Here is a 16303-nt window from a genome sequence, read left to right as displayed (position 1 = left end):
ACAAACATCCTAACACACTCTGATTCTGATTCAAATTCTAGACACTAACTATGAGAAACACTGTCCTGCTGCTGCTGCTGCTGCCGCTAAGTCGCTTCAGTCGTGTCCGACTCTGTGTGACCCCATGGACGGCAGCCCACCAGGCTCCCCTGTCCCTGGAATTTTCCAGGTAAGAGTACTGGAGTGGGTTGCTACTGCCTTCTCCGTGAGAAGCACTGTCCAAGCTCCCAAAATCCTGACAGCCAACCCAGTCTGACCTTTCCTCCTCAATAGCCAGTATCTCAGCTCTTTCAACCAAGGTGTTAACAATTAAGGCACCAAAGCTGCTGGACTAATAAAGCCACGAGACATAATCACTATCGATACTTTGTCTTAGCTTAGGTCTAAGGATAAAATGCAGAGCTTGCTTATGAAGTATCATATGCATTTAAAAAATGCTTTCATGCCCCCTGAGACTTCTTTGAGACATGTTCCTGGAAAACTAAACTGGGTTCTAATTCTAGCAGTATAACAAATGGATTCTGAAACACAAATAACACAATGAATTTCTGAGACTTATAAAATCGATAGAATTATCTTTGTCCCTGTTCATTTCTTTCTGCAGAGGTTTTTGAGCCTTGTGAGCCTTGGACTTTGAGATGGGTTGACAGAAAAAGGAAATGTCAATAAATGAACCTCAAGAAAATTATAAATCTCCCCAAAGAAAGTGACATAAGAAACCTTCATGTATGTAGATGTGGACATTTTTCCAGGGAGTGGCTGCATAGCTTTCAGCACATTCTCAAAGGGGTAAGGAATCATCTGGAAATCACTACAAACTAAGGCAATCTCTCATTTCCTCTACATTTACAGAAACACTGCACAAAATGATGAGTGATACCTGATTTTCACTACAGTACACTTAAAAAAAAAAATCACCAAAAACAATTTTAACAATCTTTATTTCACTGTTTTAAAGAAAGAACTTTTACTTATATTCTAAAACAAATAAGGGTTGCAGCAAGGATTCTTACACCACGTATGACTGCAGTCAAAGTTGCTTGTGTCTGATCAATTCTCCTTCCCTACTTCTGGAAACACTACCACTTCTTTTGAGTAACTGCTTATCCCAACCATTGTTTATGAGGTGCTGCCAGTCACAGACGTCCATGCTTAAACAGTCTTCCTATCAAAGCCATGCAACACCAAGAGTGGGTATGTGATCAAACCAAACCACAGTTGCTCCTCTGGACTTTTAAAACTAGAGCCTGTAGAAGAGATTTCTTCTGATGTGGGAACAAAGCAAGAAGTGAATGGTGTACATATGATCATATTTCCAGCCTTGTAGAAAAAAAGGTTTAAGAATCGAGTTGACTGACAAAAAGAAGTACAGGTAACAGCTGTAGAGAGAGAAAGTGGGCCTAAACTGCCTCAATTCCACTGCAGGCTTTTCTGCCCTTTCCAAAGTCTGGTTTTATTTGCCCTTCAGCAAGCTGAGAGTTAGGATTCTTTCACTTGCATCAGGAAGAATCTTAACTAACACGATAGTCTTTGAGTAAAACGATGCGCTCTCATGCAATCATATATAAAATTATATGTACATTTATGTTTCAGAGGCAGAATCTTAGCAATCAAAAGATTCCCCAAAAGACTCTTTAACAGAAAAAAGGGAGGGGGGATTTAACTACTGATTTAGAGTATACTGTTAAATACAAAATTAAATCAACTGAAAACATCCCTTTCCTTAAGATTTTAACTAATGAAAATTTTACCATAGAGACCATGGACAGAGAGGACAGTAAATGCAAACAAAAGCAGTTACCTTCATTCCCCACATCATCATTCATAAGTCCTCCCAGCCACATCTTCCAGTCCTCATCGTCTGCTGTATTGGGGTCATACATGTCTGGGGTGATGTCTGGAGCTCGGAGCTCTGCCTCTAGCTGCCCCAAGGGAACATCTTTCAGTGGCATCTTAGAGCGAGTTCGGAAAGCAATGAGACTGTCATCCATGGGCTAGACAGTGGGGAAGGAAACAAAAGTCTATCACTGGATGCCTGATGCTTTCAGCTTCTCCAAACTTCATCATATCCTGTGTGCTTCTCTTCTTAGCTTAAACCACAAGGTCTTTTCTCGAAATCATTTGGGTTTATTATTCTTTGAGAAACATTAAGGACAATGACATCAACTGTTTTTTATTTTTCCTTGTTGTTTTTTGTTGGTGGTGGTAGTACCAATCTCTTTTTTTTAAAGGTTATATTCCATTTATAGTTATTATAAAATACTGGCTATATTACCCACATTGTACAATATATCCTTGTATCTTATAATGACATCAGTTTTAAAACCAAAATTTCAGCACCATCACCAACAAAAAAACGAACAAAAAACTTGATGTCATCCTTAAATTAAGATAAAATTTACATACCATAAAACTCACTCTTTTAAAGTGCATAACTGTGTACGTTTTACACTTGAATGACCACCACCACTATCTAATTCTAAAACATTTTCATCACTCCCAAAAGAAACTCCATTTTTCCTAGCAGATGCCCCCCATTCTTCCCTCATCCCAGTCTCTTAATAATCACTAATCTTTCTGACTCTATGATTTGCTTATGATGGAAATTTTATATAAAAGGAATCATACAATATGCGGCCTTTTGTCTCTGACTGCTTTCACTTAGCATGTTTTCAAAGTTCATCCATCCTGTAGCATGTTATCAGTACTTCATTCTTTTTTATTGAGAAAAAAGGAAAGAAATAGAGAATTGTGTGTTCATATTTTTCCCCACTGTTTAATTGGGTTGTCTTTTTATTGTTGAGTTATAAGAGTTCACTACCTATTACAGTATTATAATCAAAGGTCACAAAGATTCACTCTGTTTTCTTGTAATAGTTTCATCGTTTTAGCTCTTAAATTTAGGCGAGTTATCTATTTTAACTTTTGAGTGTGATTTGAGGTAAAATCAAACTTAATGCTTTCACATATGAATTTTCAGTTGTTGCAGCACCAATTGTTTTTCGTTTATTTTCTATTGTTTTTCCAAATTCTTTTCTCATTTAGGTTATTAGAGAATACCAAGCAGAGGCCCCTGCTGCTATACAGTAGGTCCCTGTTCGTCACCTGTTTTAAATACAGCAGTCTGTACATGTCAATCCCAAACTCCCAGTCCAGCCCTCGCCCCCAGTCTTCCCCCTGGTAACCATTAGTTTGTTTCTAAGACTGTGAATCTGTTTCTGTTTTGTAAGTAAGATTCAAAAGGATATACGCACCCCCATGTTCACTGCAGCACCGTTTACAACAGCCGAGACACGGAAGCAACCTACATGTCCACTGACGAATGGATAAAGATGTGGTACATATATACAAACGAATGTTATTCAGGCATTAAAAACAAAAAAAAGGGGGACTTCCCTGGTGGTCCAGTGGTTATGACTCCAGGCTTCTACTGCAGGGTGCACAGGTTCAATCCCTGGCTGGGGAACTAAGATCCCATATGCTGCACGGTGCAGCCAAAAAATTAAAAAAATAAAACATTAGAAAAAAAAGAAAGAAGTAATGGGGTCTTCCTTGGTGGTACAGTAGTTAAAAATCTGCCTTACAATGCAGGGGAATCAAGTTCTATCCCTGGTCTGGGAACTAAGATCTCAGTGGAGCAACTTAGCTCACACCCCACAACTGCTGAGCCTACATGCCACAACTAGAGAGCTCGTGTGCCACAATGAAAGATCCTGCATGACGCAACAAAGATGCTATATCCTACAACTGAGACTCGATGCAGCCAAATAAATATATATATATATTTTAAAAGATACTCAGTATATTTTTAAAAAGAATGAAATAATGCCATTTGCAACAACATGGATGGACATACTAAGTAAATCAAGTCAGGTAGAGAAAGACAAGTAACATATAATATTACTCATGTGGAATCTTAAAAAAAAAAGACACAAATGAATTTATTTCCAGTTACTGGAGCACCATTTGTTGAAAGACTATTCTTTCCCCATTAATTGGTCTTGGCACACTTGTTAAAGATTAAAAAGTTCAAAGTGAAGTCGCTTAGCCGTGTCCACCTCTTTGCAACCCCATGGACTGTAGCCCACCAGGCTCCTCTGCCCATGGGATTTTCCAAGCTTGAATACTGGAGTGGGTTGCCATTTCCTTCTTCCTGACCCAGGGGATCTTCCTGACCCAGGGATCGAACCCAGGTCTTCCGCAGTGCAGGCAGACTCTATTGTTTGAGGCACCACGGAAGTCCTAAAAGATTAACTGACCACAAATTAATAGGGTTTTTTTTTTTTTTTTTTTAATTTTTCCTTTATTTTTGTCTGCACTGGGTCTTCACTGCTGTACAAGGGCTTTCTCTAGCTGCAGTAATCAGGGGCTACTCTCCAGTTGTGGTACGTGGTCTTCTCATTGTGATGGCTTCTCTTTTTGTGGAGGACAGGCTGGAAGGCATGAGGGCTTCAGTAGTTGCAGCAAGCAGACTCTAGAGCATGCGGGCTTCAGGAGCTACGGTGCAGGGGCTGAGCTGCCCTGCAGTGTACGGAATCTTCCCAGACCAGGGACTGAACCTGTGTTCCCTGCAATGGCAGGTGCACTCTTAACCGACTACCAGGGAAGTCCTAAGAGTTAATTGTTATACTCTCAATTCTGTTCCACTGGTCTATGTCTATTCTTATGCCAGGACAAGACTGTCTTGATTACAGTAACTTTGCAATAAGTTTTGAAATCACTAAGTACAGACTTCCATCTATTTTCTTTTTCAAGACTGTTTTGGCTATTCTGGGTCCCTTACATTTCCATGTGAATTTTAGGATTAGCTTGTCAATTTCTGCAAAATAAGCAGCTCGCATTTGGAAAGGGGTTGTATTGAATTTGTAGATCTATTTAGGAAGTTCTCCCTAGACTACTACAATAATATCCCAACAGATTTCTGTTTCCTCTCTTGCTCTCCTATAGCTCATTTCCCACAGCTTAGCCAAAGGGACATTTTTAACATTAAATCAGAAAATATCACAAAAAAGCTTTTTTAAATGTTCCCAGATCTTTTAGATGCCTGCTGCTGCTGCTAAGTCGCTTCAGTCGTGTCCGACTCTGTGCGACCCCATAGACAGCGGCCCACGAGGCTCCCCCGTCCCTGGGATTCTCCAGGCAAGAACACTGGAGTGGGTTGCCATTTCCTTCTCCAATGCATGAAAGGGAAAAGTGAAAGTGAAGTCGCTCAGTCGTGTCCAACTCTTCGCGACCCCATGGTCTGCAGCCTACCAGGCTCCTCCGTCCATGGGATTCTCCAGGCAAAATTTAGATGCCTGCCTCCTGCTTATTCAGATCTCAGTTCAAATGCACCCTCAAGGACTTTTCTAATCATCCTATGTACAGCACTACAATAGGCACTACCTTATTTCCTTGCTTTTATTTAGTTCATTTCTTACCCATCTCTGAAATAATTTATGCATTTATGGTTTATCTCTCTCCAACAGACAATAAGGTAGAAGAGGAAAGACCTTTTCTGTCTCATACACGGTTATTCCCCACCTTCAGTCATTCAGTATGTGTATGAATAAATGATTACATAAGAACTATTATATCCCAACACAATTACTCATTCACTCCAAAGTAGGGTGATCAAATTAAGTGACCCCTGGGACTCCCTGGCAGTCCAGTGATTATAAAACTCTGCACTTTCACTGCAGGGGGCACAGGTTTAACCACTGGTTGGGGAACTAAGATCCTGCATGCCACTCAACTCAGCCAAAAAAATTTTTTTTAATTTTTAATAAAAATTTAAAAAATTAAATGGTCCTTTCAGAGCTGTTTTATTCAATATTCTGTTTTTAAATTTTAAGACAGACATATTTTTCATTGACTGGTAAGACTACTGGGGAAAACCTAAATATTAAAAAGAACTACCTAGGTCACCTGAAGCTATCACAACATTATTACCTGGCTATACTCCAATATAAAATAGTTTTATAAATAAAATTTATGCTTAAACTTATCAAAAATAGAACTAGCTAATGATGGGATTTAGAAGGTCATCATTTGACAATAACCATAGTAATGATTGTTTCAATCAAGAATAAGCAATGGATGCTAAAATAAGTGGGTGAAAAGATGTTTTACCTCAAAAAAAAAGATACATATTAATTGATTTTAAAATGGAAAAATAACATTTTTACAGCAAGGAGAAAAAAAGCAGACACCACCTTAACCATATGATCAACTTTAACATGACAGAAGTCACGTGCCTCCCGAAATGCTGCACTGAAAAGGACACATCGCTTTCGGGATATCTGTGCCAAAAGTAAATCACCTGAATAAAACTATGAGAAACTATTAGAAAAGTCAAAATAGAGGAATAGTCTGTTAAATAATTGCTTCATAAGGTTCAAAAATGTCAAGGTTATGAAAGACAAAAAAAGATTGAGAAACTGTTCCCAATTAAAAGTGTGTAAGACACAGGACAACTAAATACAACATGGAATCCTAAACTAGATCCTCGACCACAAAGAAATTGTTCTTCCTTGGGTTTATACAAAAGACTATTGGGGCAATTGGTAAAATCCAAATAAGGACTTTAATAGATTTTATATCTAATATTATACATCCTTATTGTCATAATCAAATGTCCTCATTTTTAGGAAATATACACTAAGGTATTTAGGGGTAAAGGAGCATCATGATTGCAGCACACTCCAAAGTGACTCAGGAAAAAAAAAATGTGTACAAAGAGAAAGAAGGAGAAGAGGTTAAAGCAACTGTGGTAAAGTTTAATTTTGAGGAATCTGGCTGAAGGCTGTTTCTATGTTCCACATTTAAAAATTCTCTCTTCGGGACTTCTTTGGTCGTCTAGTGGCTAGGACTCCACAGTCCAATGCCGGAGGCCAGGTTCAATCCCTGGTCAGGGACTAGACCCCACATGCCACAGCTAAGAGTTCGAACGCGGCATCTAAAGATTCCACACAGTGCAAACAGATAAATGATTTTTTTTTAAAATGCTGTCACATACCTTTATTCCTTCCTTCGGAAATGCCATTCTCACAATAAAATACTACAAACCAAATAGTACCAAAGACCTACAATTTCATGACACAAACTTATTATATCAGAATGTAGTATCTTCCGTTCTCCCTTCCCAATTTGAGCAACAACAAATTACTCCATTCGCTTTCTCAGCAATTTAGAGTTACATTCACCTGGAAAGAATCCATGCAGACCGGACTGGAAGCCAGCTCCTCATCTACTGCGTGCAACTTCTCCATGAAGGTACTATCCCTGGTCTGTTTGGGCTTTGGTGGGGGCGGGGGCCCCATGGGCACTACCTCAGCACTGATGTGCCTGATGGCAGGTGTGGTCACTTTCTCAGCCTAATTAAAAGAGGCAACTATGTTAGAAAATGAAAGAGGGGAGGGGAGGAAAAGTGGGAGGAAAAAAAGAAGCAGGAAGAGACAAGCACATCTTTCACATGCTAGCAATTTTTCTCTTCCCAGCCAGATAGAGGTTAAAAGAAAAAAACAAAGACATTGCCAAGTACATTAATCTAATAGGTTTCATCCCATTTCCAATGAAGCCAACAGGATGCTACTCAGGTTACTGAAGATGGGAAATAAAATGGCTTTAGAATATTAGAAAACACATACAAAAAAGAGAAGGGTAGAAGAGTAGAAACCCTGCCAGTCACTCATATTTGAACCCTTAACAAAAACTCAAAAATCTTTCTCCCTGTCACTGAGTTCCAGTTTTCTCTTAACCCTTCACGACTTAAAGGACGTGGACATTCAGTTATAACTAGTCACAAATACAAGGAAGATAATGGCATGGTTACTGATCTTGAATCATGTTTGGCAACAGGTGACAGCTCAGAATCACCATGGGGAAACTATCTATTTATACAGTTAAATAATCTACTTACACAGTATTTCTGAGTTATCTTATTAGCATGGTATGGATTTACCTCTGATAATATGCCGCTCTCCTCATCTGTTTCAGTCATCTCAGAAGACTGCCTCAATCGGGATTTCTTTGCCCCACGTGGAGATGAAGCGGTGCTTTCCACATCACTTTCCAATAAACTCTACAAAACAAATCCAGTTCACTTTCATATTTATGCCCCCACCTCATTCTACTGAGTCTGAAGTATCTCAATAGAATAAATCATAAAATATCAATCACTGAATTAGTCAGAGTAAAAGTAAAATTTAAATAGAAGCTTAATTTTCTGAAGTAGGAACAGGGATCTGATCACCATATACTCATCAGTGTCATAACCTCTGCAAAACTGTAAGGCACTGATTTAAAATCCTTTAATAAACAAGTCAAAGAACACATTAAAAAACAGACTTGTTACATAGCTATAATGAAAATGAAAAAACTACAGCCACAAGCAAACATAAAATCTCAAATGACTTGTGTTGAACCAAATTTTAAAAAGGCCACACAGAAGAATATATACACTAATGGTTCCATTTACATAAGTTTCAGAAACAATAAAAAACTGAACATAGTGTGTAGAGCTGTATATTTAGGTGATATAACCATAAAGATACGCAAGGAAATTAAGTGAAAGTCACTCAGTCGTGTCCGACTCTTTGCGACCCCATGGGCTGTATAGTCCATGGAATTCTCCAGGCCAGAATACTGGAGTTGGTAGTCTTTCCCTTCTTCAGGGGATCTTCCCAACCCAGGGATCGAACCCAGGTCAAGCAAGGAAGTAACTACCAAAAAGTCAAGATAGTGGTTATCTGTCTGTAGGGGAAGAGAAGTGATTGTGATAAGAGGTGTCTGGCAACATTACATTTAATGACTTTAAGGAAGTTTAATGAGGATTAGCTTTATAGTTATTCAAGCTGTATAGTTTTTGTTTTATCCTATGCACACTTCTACACATTATATGTGTATTATATTTCATAATACAAGACACGCAAAAAATCAAGGGAACATGAAAAGGAGTCAGTCTTAGATTTATGTAAAGAAAAGAGTTGAAAAAAAGTACTGTGTTTCAACCCTCTGTATAGAACAAGTGATATTACTCAGGAAGCAAAGTACAGTCTGCCTTTTGGAACCAAAAATTTTCTATATTACCAACTAACACTCACACAGGTAGCCACTGACCTCTTCAGCAGTCTCATCTTCTTCTTCATCATCTGGCTGGTACTCTTCATCTGAGGAATCATCATCTTCAAGGTGGATATCCACGAACTGAGGAGGCTGCATTAAGTATAATTATAGAAATAAATAAAATAAATTGATTAGAAAATATGAATCATATGTACTTGGAAATTAAAGGGAAGAAAGCAGAGCAGGTAAAAAGAAATCATAAGAGCATAAGCAGCTAAAGCAAGCAATAAGAGTCAAGAGTTAAAAAAAATTTCTAGGAGCTTCCCTTGTGGCTCAGTGGTAAAGAAACCCCTGCCAATGCAGGAGACACAGATTCAATCTCTGATCCAGGAAGATCCCACACCCTGCAGCACAACGCAGCCTGTGCGCCACAGCTGTTGAGCCTGAGCTCTAGAACCTGGGCTCCTCAACGAGAGAAGCCACTGAGATGAGAAGCCTGCGCACCACAACTGGAGAGTAGCCCTCACTCTCCACAACTAGAGCAAAGCCCTCGCAGCAAAGAACCAGCACAGCCAAAAATAAAATAATAAATAAATAAATTTTAAAAAACAATTTTTAATTTAGCATGAGAGTCAAACCTAAGAGTAATAGAATGGAAAAAACCAAAGCTGAAATTTAACTAAATATATAGGTCCAAAAAAAGTTAACAAATAAAAGGGTTTTGAGACTAATGAAGTCTTTCTTAAGAAGAATAGAATTACCTCTTCCAAATTTACCTTCTTGAGAAGAATAGAATTACCTCTTCCAAATTTACCTTAATTTCATTGGCCTTCTTAATTGGTGAAATATTCCATGTTGGAATTACCTACCAACAAAGAATATAAATAGGTAAGTTCTCTTAACTAAAATGGACCGTTTTTCATTTTTACTTCTCTACCATCACAAGGAGCCATGGGACTAACATGTAACCACAGTGATGTAGGGGTACTGATCTACACTCTCAAACATTCATCAGAGCTTGGCAGAAGAAAAGGAGAGACAAATCTTTTGCCACCATTAGCATTTCTGCCTTAAACCTAATAATAATCTGTACTACCCATAAATGAACAAAGTGTCTTTCTTGCCTACTTTATATTACAGCTTGGGTTCACATAGAATAATAAATGTGAAAACTATTTGTAAACAACCACAGTACACAAATCTATGATATTATAGGCAATAGCAGCCTTTGTATCAATTAATAATCAATCACATAAATTGTAATTTTTTTTAATCAATTACATAAAGCTACCGTAAGTATGCCTCCAAAAAACCAGCTGTGGAAAGTTCTCAGGGAAGGATTTAGGGGTGAAGTATCAATTTGTACACAACTTTTCAAAATAGTACAGGAAAAAAAATAGGTATATATACACATAAAGCAAATATGGCAAAATTTTACAACTGTTAAGTCTAGATGGAATCTAGATTCACTCTAAAATTCTTTCAACTTTTTCTTAATTTTTAAAGAATAGAGTTGGTAGAGGTGAAAGTTTTTTAAAGAATCCTTTAAAATCTTTTATACTTCTGACAAAATGCCATTAGAGTGTGTAATTGGAGTATATAATTTCTTGACCATCTAATGGTGACCCAAACAAAATCATCATGAACAAACTCCAGTAGGTCATTAGGTTTTGTCTCTACAAGAATCCTTAGTTCCTCCATATCTTCTCAGCCCTGCTATGTTGTAGCTATTCATCTAGCTCTGTGTAGCCAGGCCTAATATAGGGTAAAGGAAGTAATGTGATTCAGGTCCATAGTTCGTCTCATGTTTGTTTTTAAACCAACAGATTTCCCTACTGCCAAATCCATCAGGAAGGAGTCAGTCTATTAAGCATTAAAAAGCAAGAGAGACGGACTTTAAACCTTGCTCCCCATATAAACTACAGTCTTGGGATGTCTACCTTCAATGCAATTATATACATGGTTGGTAAACATAATCTAGAGCCTGGTTTGGATCTCCTTGGGTTTTTTTTCCCCAAGTCAAATATGGAATTAATGTTAATTAGATTCTATGTCAGGCAGACTTCATGTAACTTCTGTATCACTGATGGCTGCTTTCATCATAGCTACCACATGTTCATTTGTAATTACTTTCCCGAAGATGAAATTTCACTTTATGCAGAGTTAGTCAATTAGACAGATATGATGTGATTGTCAAAAAAAAGCCAATGCATGGGACTTCCCTTTGTGGTCCAGTGGTTAAGAACCCACCTTCCAATGCAGAGGCCTCAGGTTCGATCCCTGGTTAGGGAACTAAGATCCTATGTGCTGTGCAACTTGGCCAAAAAAAAATTCTTTTTTAATTTGGGGGACATTTAGCAAGAAAAGAATGTTATGAGAAGATATACTAATATTCTTCAACTAGAGGAAAGGTCATATGAAAGAGGAACAGGTATTTCCTCGACAGGGCTGCAAGGAACAGAATCAGACAAACAGACAAAAACTATAATATGTATTTTGGGTCCAGGAGGCAAATCTTCCTTACTATCAGAGATAGAATGGACTCCCTCAGGACTATCTCCTGCCTTGTCACAAAAGGTCAGCACAAGCTGGACATGTGCTTGTTAAGCAGAAGAAAACATAGTCCCCAGCATCAAAGAGCTTGCTGTACTATATCAGAGTGCTTCAAAAGTCTTCAAGTGGCTCTCATACCTTAGTATTCAACAATGCATATTCCCAGGCCCTACCCATGGGTCCCAATTCCTCAGTCTGAGGTGAGCCCCAAAATACATATTTTTCATTAAACACTCGTGAGGGACCCATACTAGAGTGATCGTGATAAAACTGTTCCCTGAAACACAATTTGAAATATACTACCTTAATCACTTTGCCACATATCTGACAACACGAATAGAAAAACTGTCCTCTTCATTGCTTTCAAACATTCCAAAAGTTATCTACCTAGCACTTCCAAAAAAGCAACTAAAATAAAAATAAACTATGACAATAATTTCATATATTCCATCTCCACATGTCTATTTGCCTTTACAACTATTTCTTTAAGAGGAAAACCTAGATCATAATAAATCTTTCCTACAGTTTTTTGCCCTACAAATAACCTGGAATTAGATAATATTAACAAAGCTAAATATACAACAAAGAAAAAACAGAACACCCACCACTCCTTTTTCCACCACTTCCTTCAGTTTAGAGCGTGTCATTTTGGGCTCCTAAGAAGGAAAATGAGAAGAAAATAGTCAATGAAAATCAAGGAGTGACTCAGTTTGTCCCTAACTGTTACATTATTTACAAACTTCCAAATGACCTCCTTCCTATACTTCGCCAGTTTACAGACAGCTCTGCCTCATGACACTAGAAGAACAAGAACTACTCACAAACATTGGCATATCTTCCGTCTCACTGATGGCTGCTTTCATCATAGCTACCACATGTTCATTTGTGATTACTTCCTGGGGAAAGAGGAAATTTCACTTTATGAAACAAAGATGTATTATCTAGATAATACTCATCTCTATGTAACTCTGCTAGATATATGTAGAGGATAAGTGAGAGCTAGATACTCAAATGGCTTCAGATTAGGGTAAAGCAAGGCAACTGAAAGCAAAGAAGCAAGTTTTGGAGAGAAGCACACAGCTTCCAACAATGGAGTAAGCAAATGGATCAACCTCATTAGCTGATACTAACAGGACTGGCGCACATAAAAAAAAAAATTCTCCAGTTAACTATCTGCTTAAGAGAAACAGTAATAAACAGCAGTCTTATAAACAGTTGTACTTCCACATAGCAAAGAAGATAATTTGCTTATGTGCAAAGTACTGTAAACTGTTAACTGGGCATCTTTTCAGACATATCCACCCACAAGAGTAAATCCACCTTGAACATTATCATCTCCCATTACCTTCGAATCTGCTAAACAAGAAATAATCAAATCAGTGGAAGGAAGCTGAGGAACATTTTATCCTCCCAATTAAGTTCTTCCACGTGTGTTCACATTTCAAACTTGTGCCAAATGCAAAGAGAAAGCTACCTTGAAATGTAGAATATTTTACCACCAGGAACTCATAAAATTAGTAATTCACATACCAAGACTGCAAAGTTCCCTTTGCTTCCTGTGAAAGAGCTGCACTCCCATTACACAACTGCCCCAGCCGCACTCACATGGAGGATGTTTCGCACGTTGACTGCGGTCAGGTTGTGCTGCTTGGCGCCGTCCTCTAAGGTGCGGTCAAGCATGTCATCCAGCTTCAGGTCACAAGACAAAGTCCTTTCTTCTTGATCCCTGCCATCTCTTTTCCTCTTGGTACCCTTTTTCTTTTTTCGCCTTTTCTCATTTTCTTCACTGTCATGCTCTTCTGCAAATAAACCAAGAACATCACCTGAATACCAAAGCCACTGCTCCCAGAACACAACCCAGAAAGTCAACAGTGAAAGAAAAACCACCTGCCGGCTGTCTGGTCCTGGAATCAAAGAAGGCTGTGATGGAACAGTGGTGAGAGTGCCAGATGTGGTAAGAACACAGTAGCAACACCCAACATTCACTGAATACTCCTAGTAGGCCAGGCATTCTTCTACACACTTTATACACATACTTCACTGATTCCTCATGACAGCCTTATGAGGTAGGGATTGCTCTTTTCCCCACTGTACAGAGGAAGAAAGTGAGACAGAAAGATTAAGAAACTTTCCCAAGAGCTAATGACAAAGCCACATTCTGAGGCCAAGCACTTCAGTTCTACAACTGTCTTAATTATTACTCTATACTGCCCAGATAATATACATCAGACGTGCAGGGCTTATGTCTCAGACCTACAATTTAACTGGGTTACCTTGGCAACAGATTCTTAATTTTTTTCTTTTGTAAAATACAGGTATCTTCCCACCAGTGATGCCATGCAGATTAAGTGAAATAATATCTATCAAAGTGCCTTATAACCCATGAAATATTATATAAATATAATTTATCATTATTATTATTATTATATTACTGAGTTTAGAAAAGAGAAAGACAAGGAGCAAACCAATAAAAACATCCACTCTGAATCATATTAAAAAGGGTGGAGAGGATGAAGTACCTCTGTTTGACAAGAAAGGAGCACATATATAACCAGATAAAAGGAAAAGCTTCCTGATTATTCAGCTCAGTTACTCAGTCTTGCACAACTCTTTGTGACCCCATGGACTTCCATGGACAGGCCAGGCTTCCCTGTCCATCACCAACTCCCGGAGCTTGCTGAAACTCATGTCCATCAAGTCGGTGATGCCATCCAACCATCTTATCCTCTGTCATCCCCTTCTCCTCCTGCCTTCAATCTTTCCCAGCATCAAGGTCTTTTCCAATTAGTCAGTTCTTTGCATCAGGAGGCCAAAGTATTGGAGTTTCAGCTTCAGCATCAGTCCTTCCAATGAATATTCAAGAGTGACTTTCTTCAGGGCTGACTGGGGTTTGATCTTCTTGCAGTCCAAGGGACTCTCAAGAGTCTTCTTCAACACCACCATTCGAAAGCATTAATTCTTCGGCGCTCAGCTTTCTTCATGGTCCAACTCTAACATCCATACATGACCACTGGAAAAACTACAGCTTTGACTGGATGGACCTTTGTTGGCAAAGTAATGTCTCTGCTTTTTATTATGCTGTCTAGGTTGGTCGTAGCTTTTCTTCCAAGGAGAAAGCATCTTTTAATTTCATGGCTGCAGTCACCATTTGTGGTGATTTTAGAGCCCAAGAAAATAAAGCCTGTCACTGTTTCTATTGTTTCCCCAACTATTTGCCATGATGAAGTGATGGGGCCAGATGCCACGATCTTCATTTTTTGAATGTTGAGTTTTAAGCCAACTTTTTCACTCTCCTTTTACTTTCATCAAGAGGCTCTTTAGTCCTTCTTTGCTTTCTGCTATAAGGGTGTGTCATCTGCATATTTGAGGTTACTGATATTTCTCCCAGCAATCTTGATTCCAGCTTGTGCTTCACCCAGCCCAGCATTTCACATGATGTACTCTGAATAGAAGTTAAACAAGCAGGGTGACAATATTTAGTCCTGACGTACTCCTTCCCCCATTTGGAACCAGTCCGTTGTTCCATGTCCAGTTCAAACTGTTGCTTCTTCACCTGCATACAAATTTCTCAGGAGGCAGGTAAAATAGTCTGGTATTCCCATCTCTTTAAGAATTTTCCAGTTTGTCGTTATCCATACAGTCAAAGGCTTTGGTGTAGTCAATAAAGCAGAAGTAGATGTTTTTCTAGAACTCTCTTGCTTTTTTACGATACAACGGATGTTGGCAATTTGATCTCTGGTTCCTCTGCCTTTTCCAAATCCAGCCTGAACATCTGGAAGTTGTTGGTTCACAATACTGTTGAAGACTGGCTTGGAGAATTCTCGCAAATCTTGAGGTAGACTATCACACAATACCAAAATGAGGGCCTCATCTCTCTGAAACTTTTTGGTCTGCTACCAAATGAAAACAAGGGATTAGAGAAAATTAACATCAAGACAATCTTCTTGGTTTAAAAAGGCTTTATGACCTGCAAGCTGCACTCTGGCAATATTTATTCTGTGAAAATTAGTAACTTCAAACAACTGCTTTTTCACTTATGAATATATATGAAGAACTTGATAAGTACTCATAACTTTCAACTTTCAATTCTTAAGGAAATAACTCCGTATGTAATTACTGAGCAAACTCTGGGAGATGGTGAAGGACAGGGAAGCCTGGCATGCTGCAGTCCCTGGGGTCACAAAGAGTTGGACACAACTGAGCAACTGAACAACAACACATGTAAAGACTAAACAAGGTATTTATCTCAACACCAATTACTTATGCAAAAACATGGAAAACACCCAAATATCAACTGAAGAAAAGCACACAACCTGAAAGTTGCAAGTTACGTTTATTATCCTTACTGAGGACTACAGCCTTGAAGACAGCCTCTCAGATGGTTCTGAGGAGCTGCACCATAGAGGTAAAGGAGAACCCAGGATACACAAAAGTTTTTGCTGAAAAAACAGATATGTAGTTGAACGTCAAAAGATTACTGCTAACTGCAAAAAATGACATCTCAAGTTAATGACTTTACTGCTTTTCTATGTAAAGGAAGATGCAAGAGTTGTGGGTTCACTGGAGTTATTAGCTATGCATCTTTACTATCGAGGGCCAGTATCCTTTTTTCTCTTAACTGAATTCTCCTCAGGGCACACCCTTGGGGTGAGGAGGGTGCTGCAGCTACAGTGGCTTGTGGGTTGGCAGTAAGCAACATTCATTC

The 16303-nt window shown here is 38.6% G+C and overlaps 1 protein-coding gene across 10 annotated transcripts in view; it reads right to left on the bottom strand.

The window, feature by feature from the left end:
* The window catches only part of LOC109553492 (GON-4-like protein), an 89466-nt gene that overhangs the window by 41897 nt on the left and 31266 nt on the right, over window positions 1-16303 (bottom strand). For all 10 annotated transcript variants that reach the window (XM_070779601.1, XM_019953534.2, XM_019953542.2 and 7 more), the window contains exons 4-11: window positions 13204-13397; window positions 12420-12494; window positions 12204-12254; window positions 9860-9910; window positions 9100-9195; window positions 7943-8062; window positions 7185-7355; window positions 1802-1994 (exon numbers count right to left, since the gene is read on the bottom strand). In XM_070779601.1, the coding sequence (XP_070635702.1) occupies window positions 1802-1994; window positions 7185-7355; window positions 7943-8062; window positions 9100-9195; window positions 9860-9910; window positions 12204-12254; window positions 12420-12494; window positions 13204-13397 (951 nt within the window). The remainder of the gene's footprint in view (window positions 1-1801; window positions 1995-7184; window positions 7356-7942; window positions 8063-9099; window positions 9196-9859; window positions 9911-12203; window positions 12255-12419; window positions 12495-13203; window positions 13398-16303) is intronic.

The sequence above is a fragment of the Bos indicus genome, chromosome 3, assembly GCF_029378745.1.
Source record: "Bos indicus isolate NIAB-ARS_2022 breed Sahiwal x Tharparkar chromosome 3, NIAB-ARS_B.indTharparkar_mat_pri_1.0, whole genome shotgun sequence".
NCBI lineage: Eukaryota > Metazoa > Chordata > Mammalia > Artiodactyla > Bovidae > Bos > Bos indicus.
Note: the sequence above shows the minus strand (reverse complement) of the source record. Positions and strands in the feature narration are given on the sequence as shown.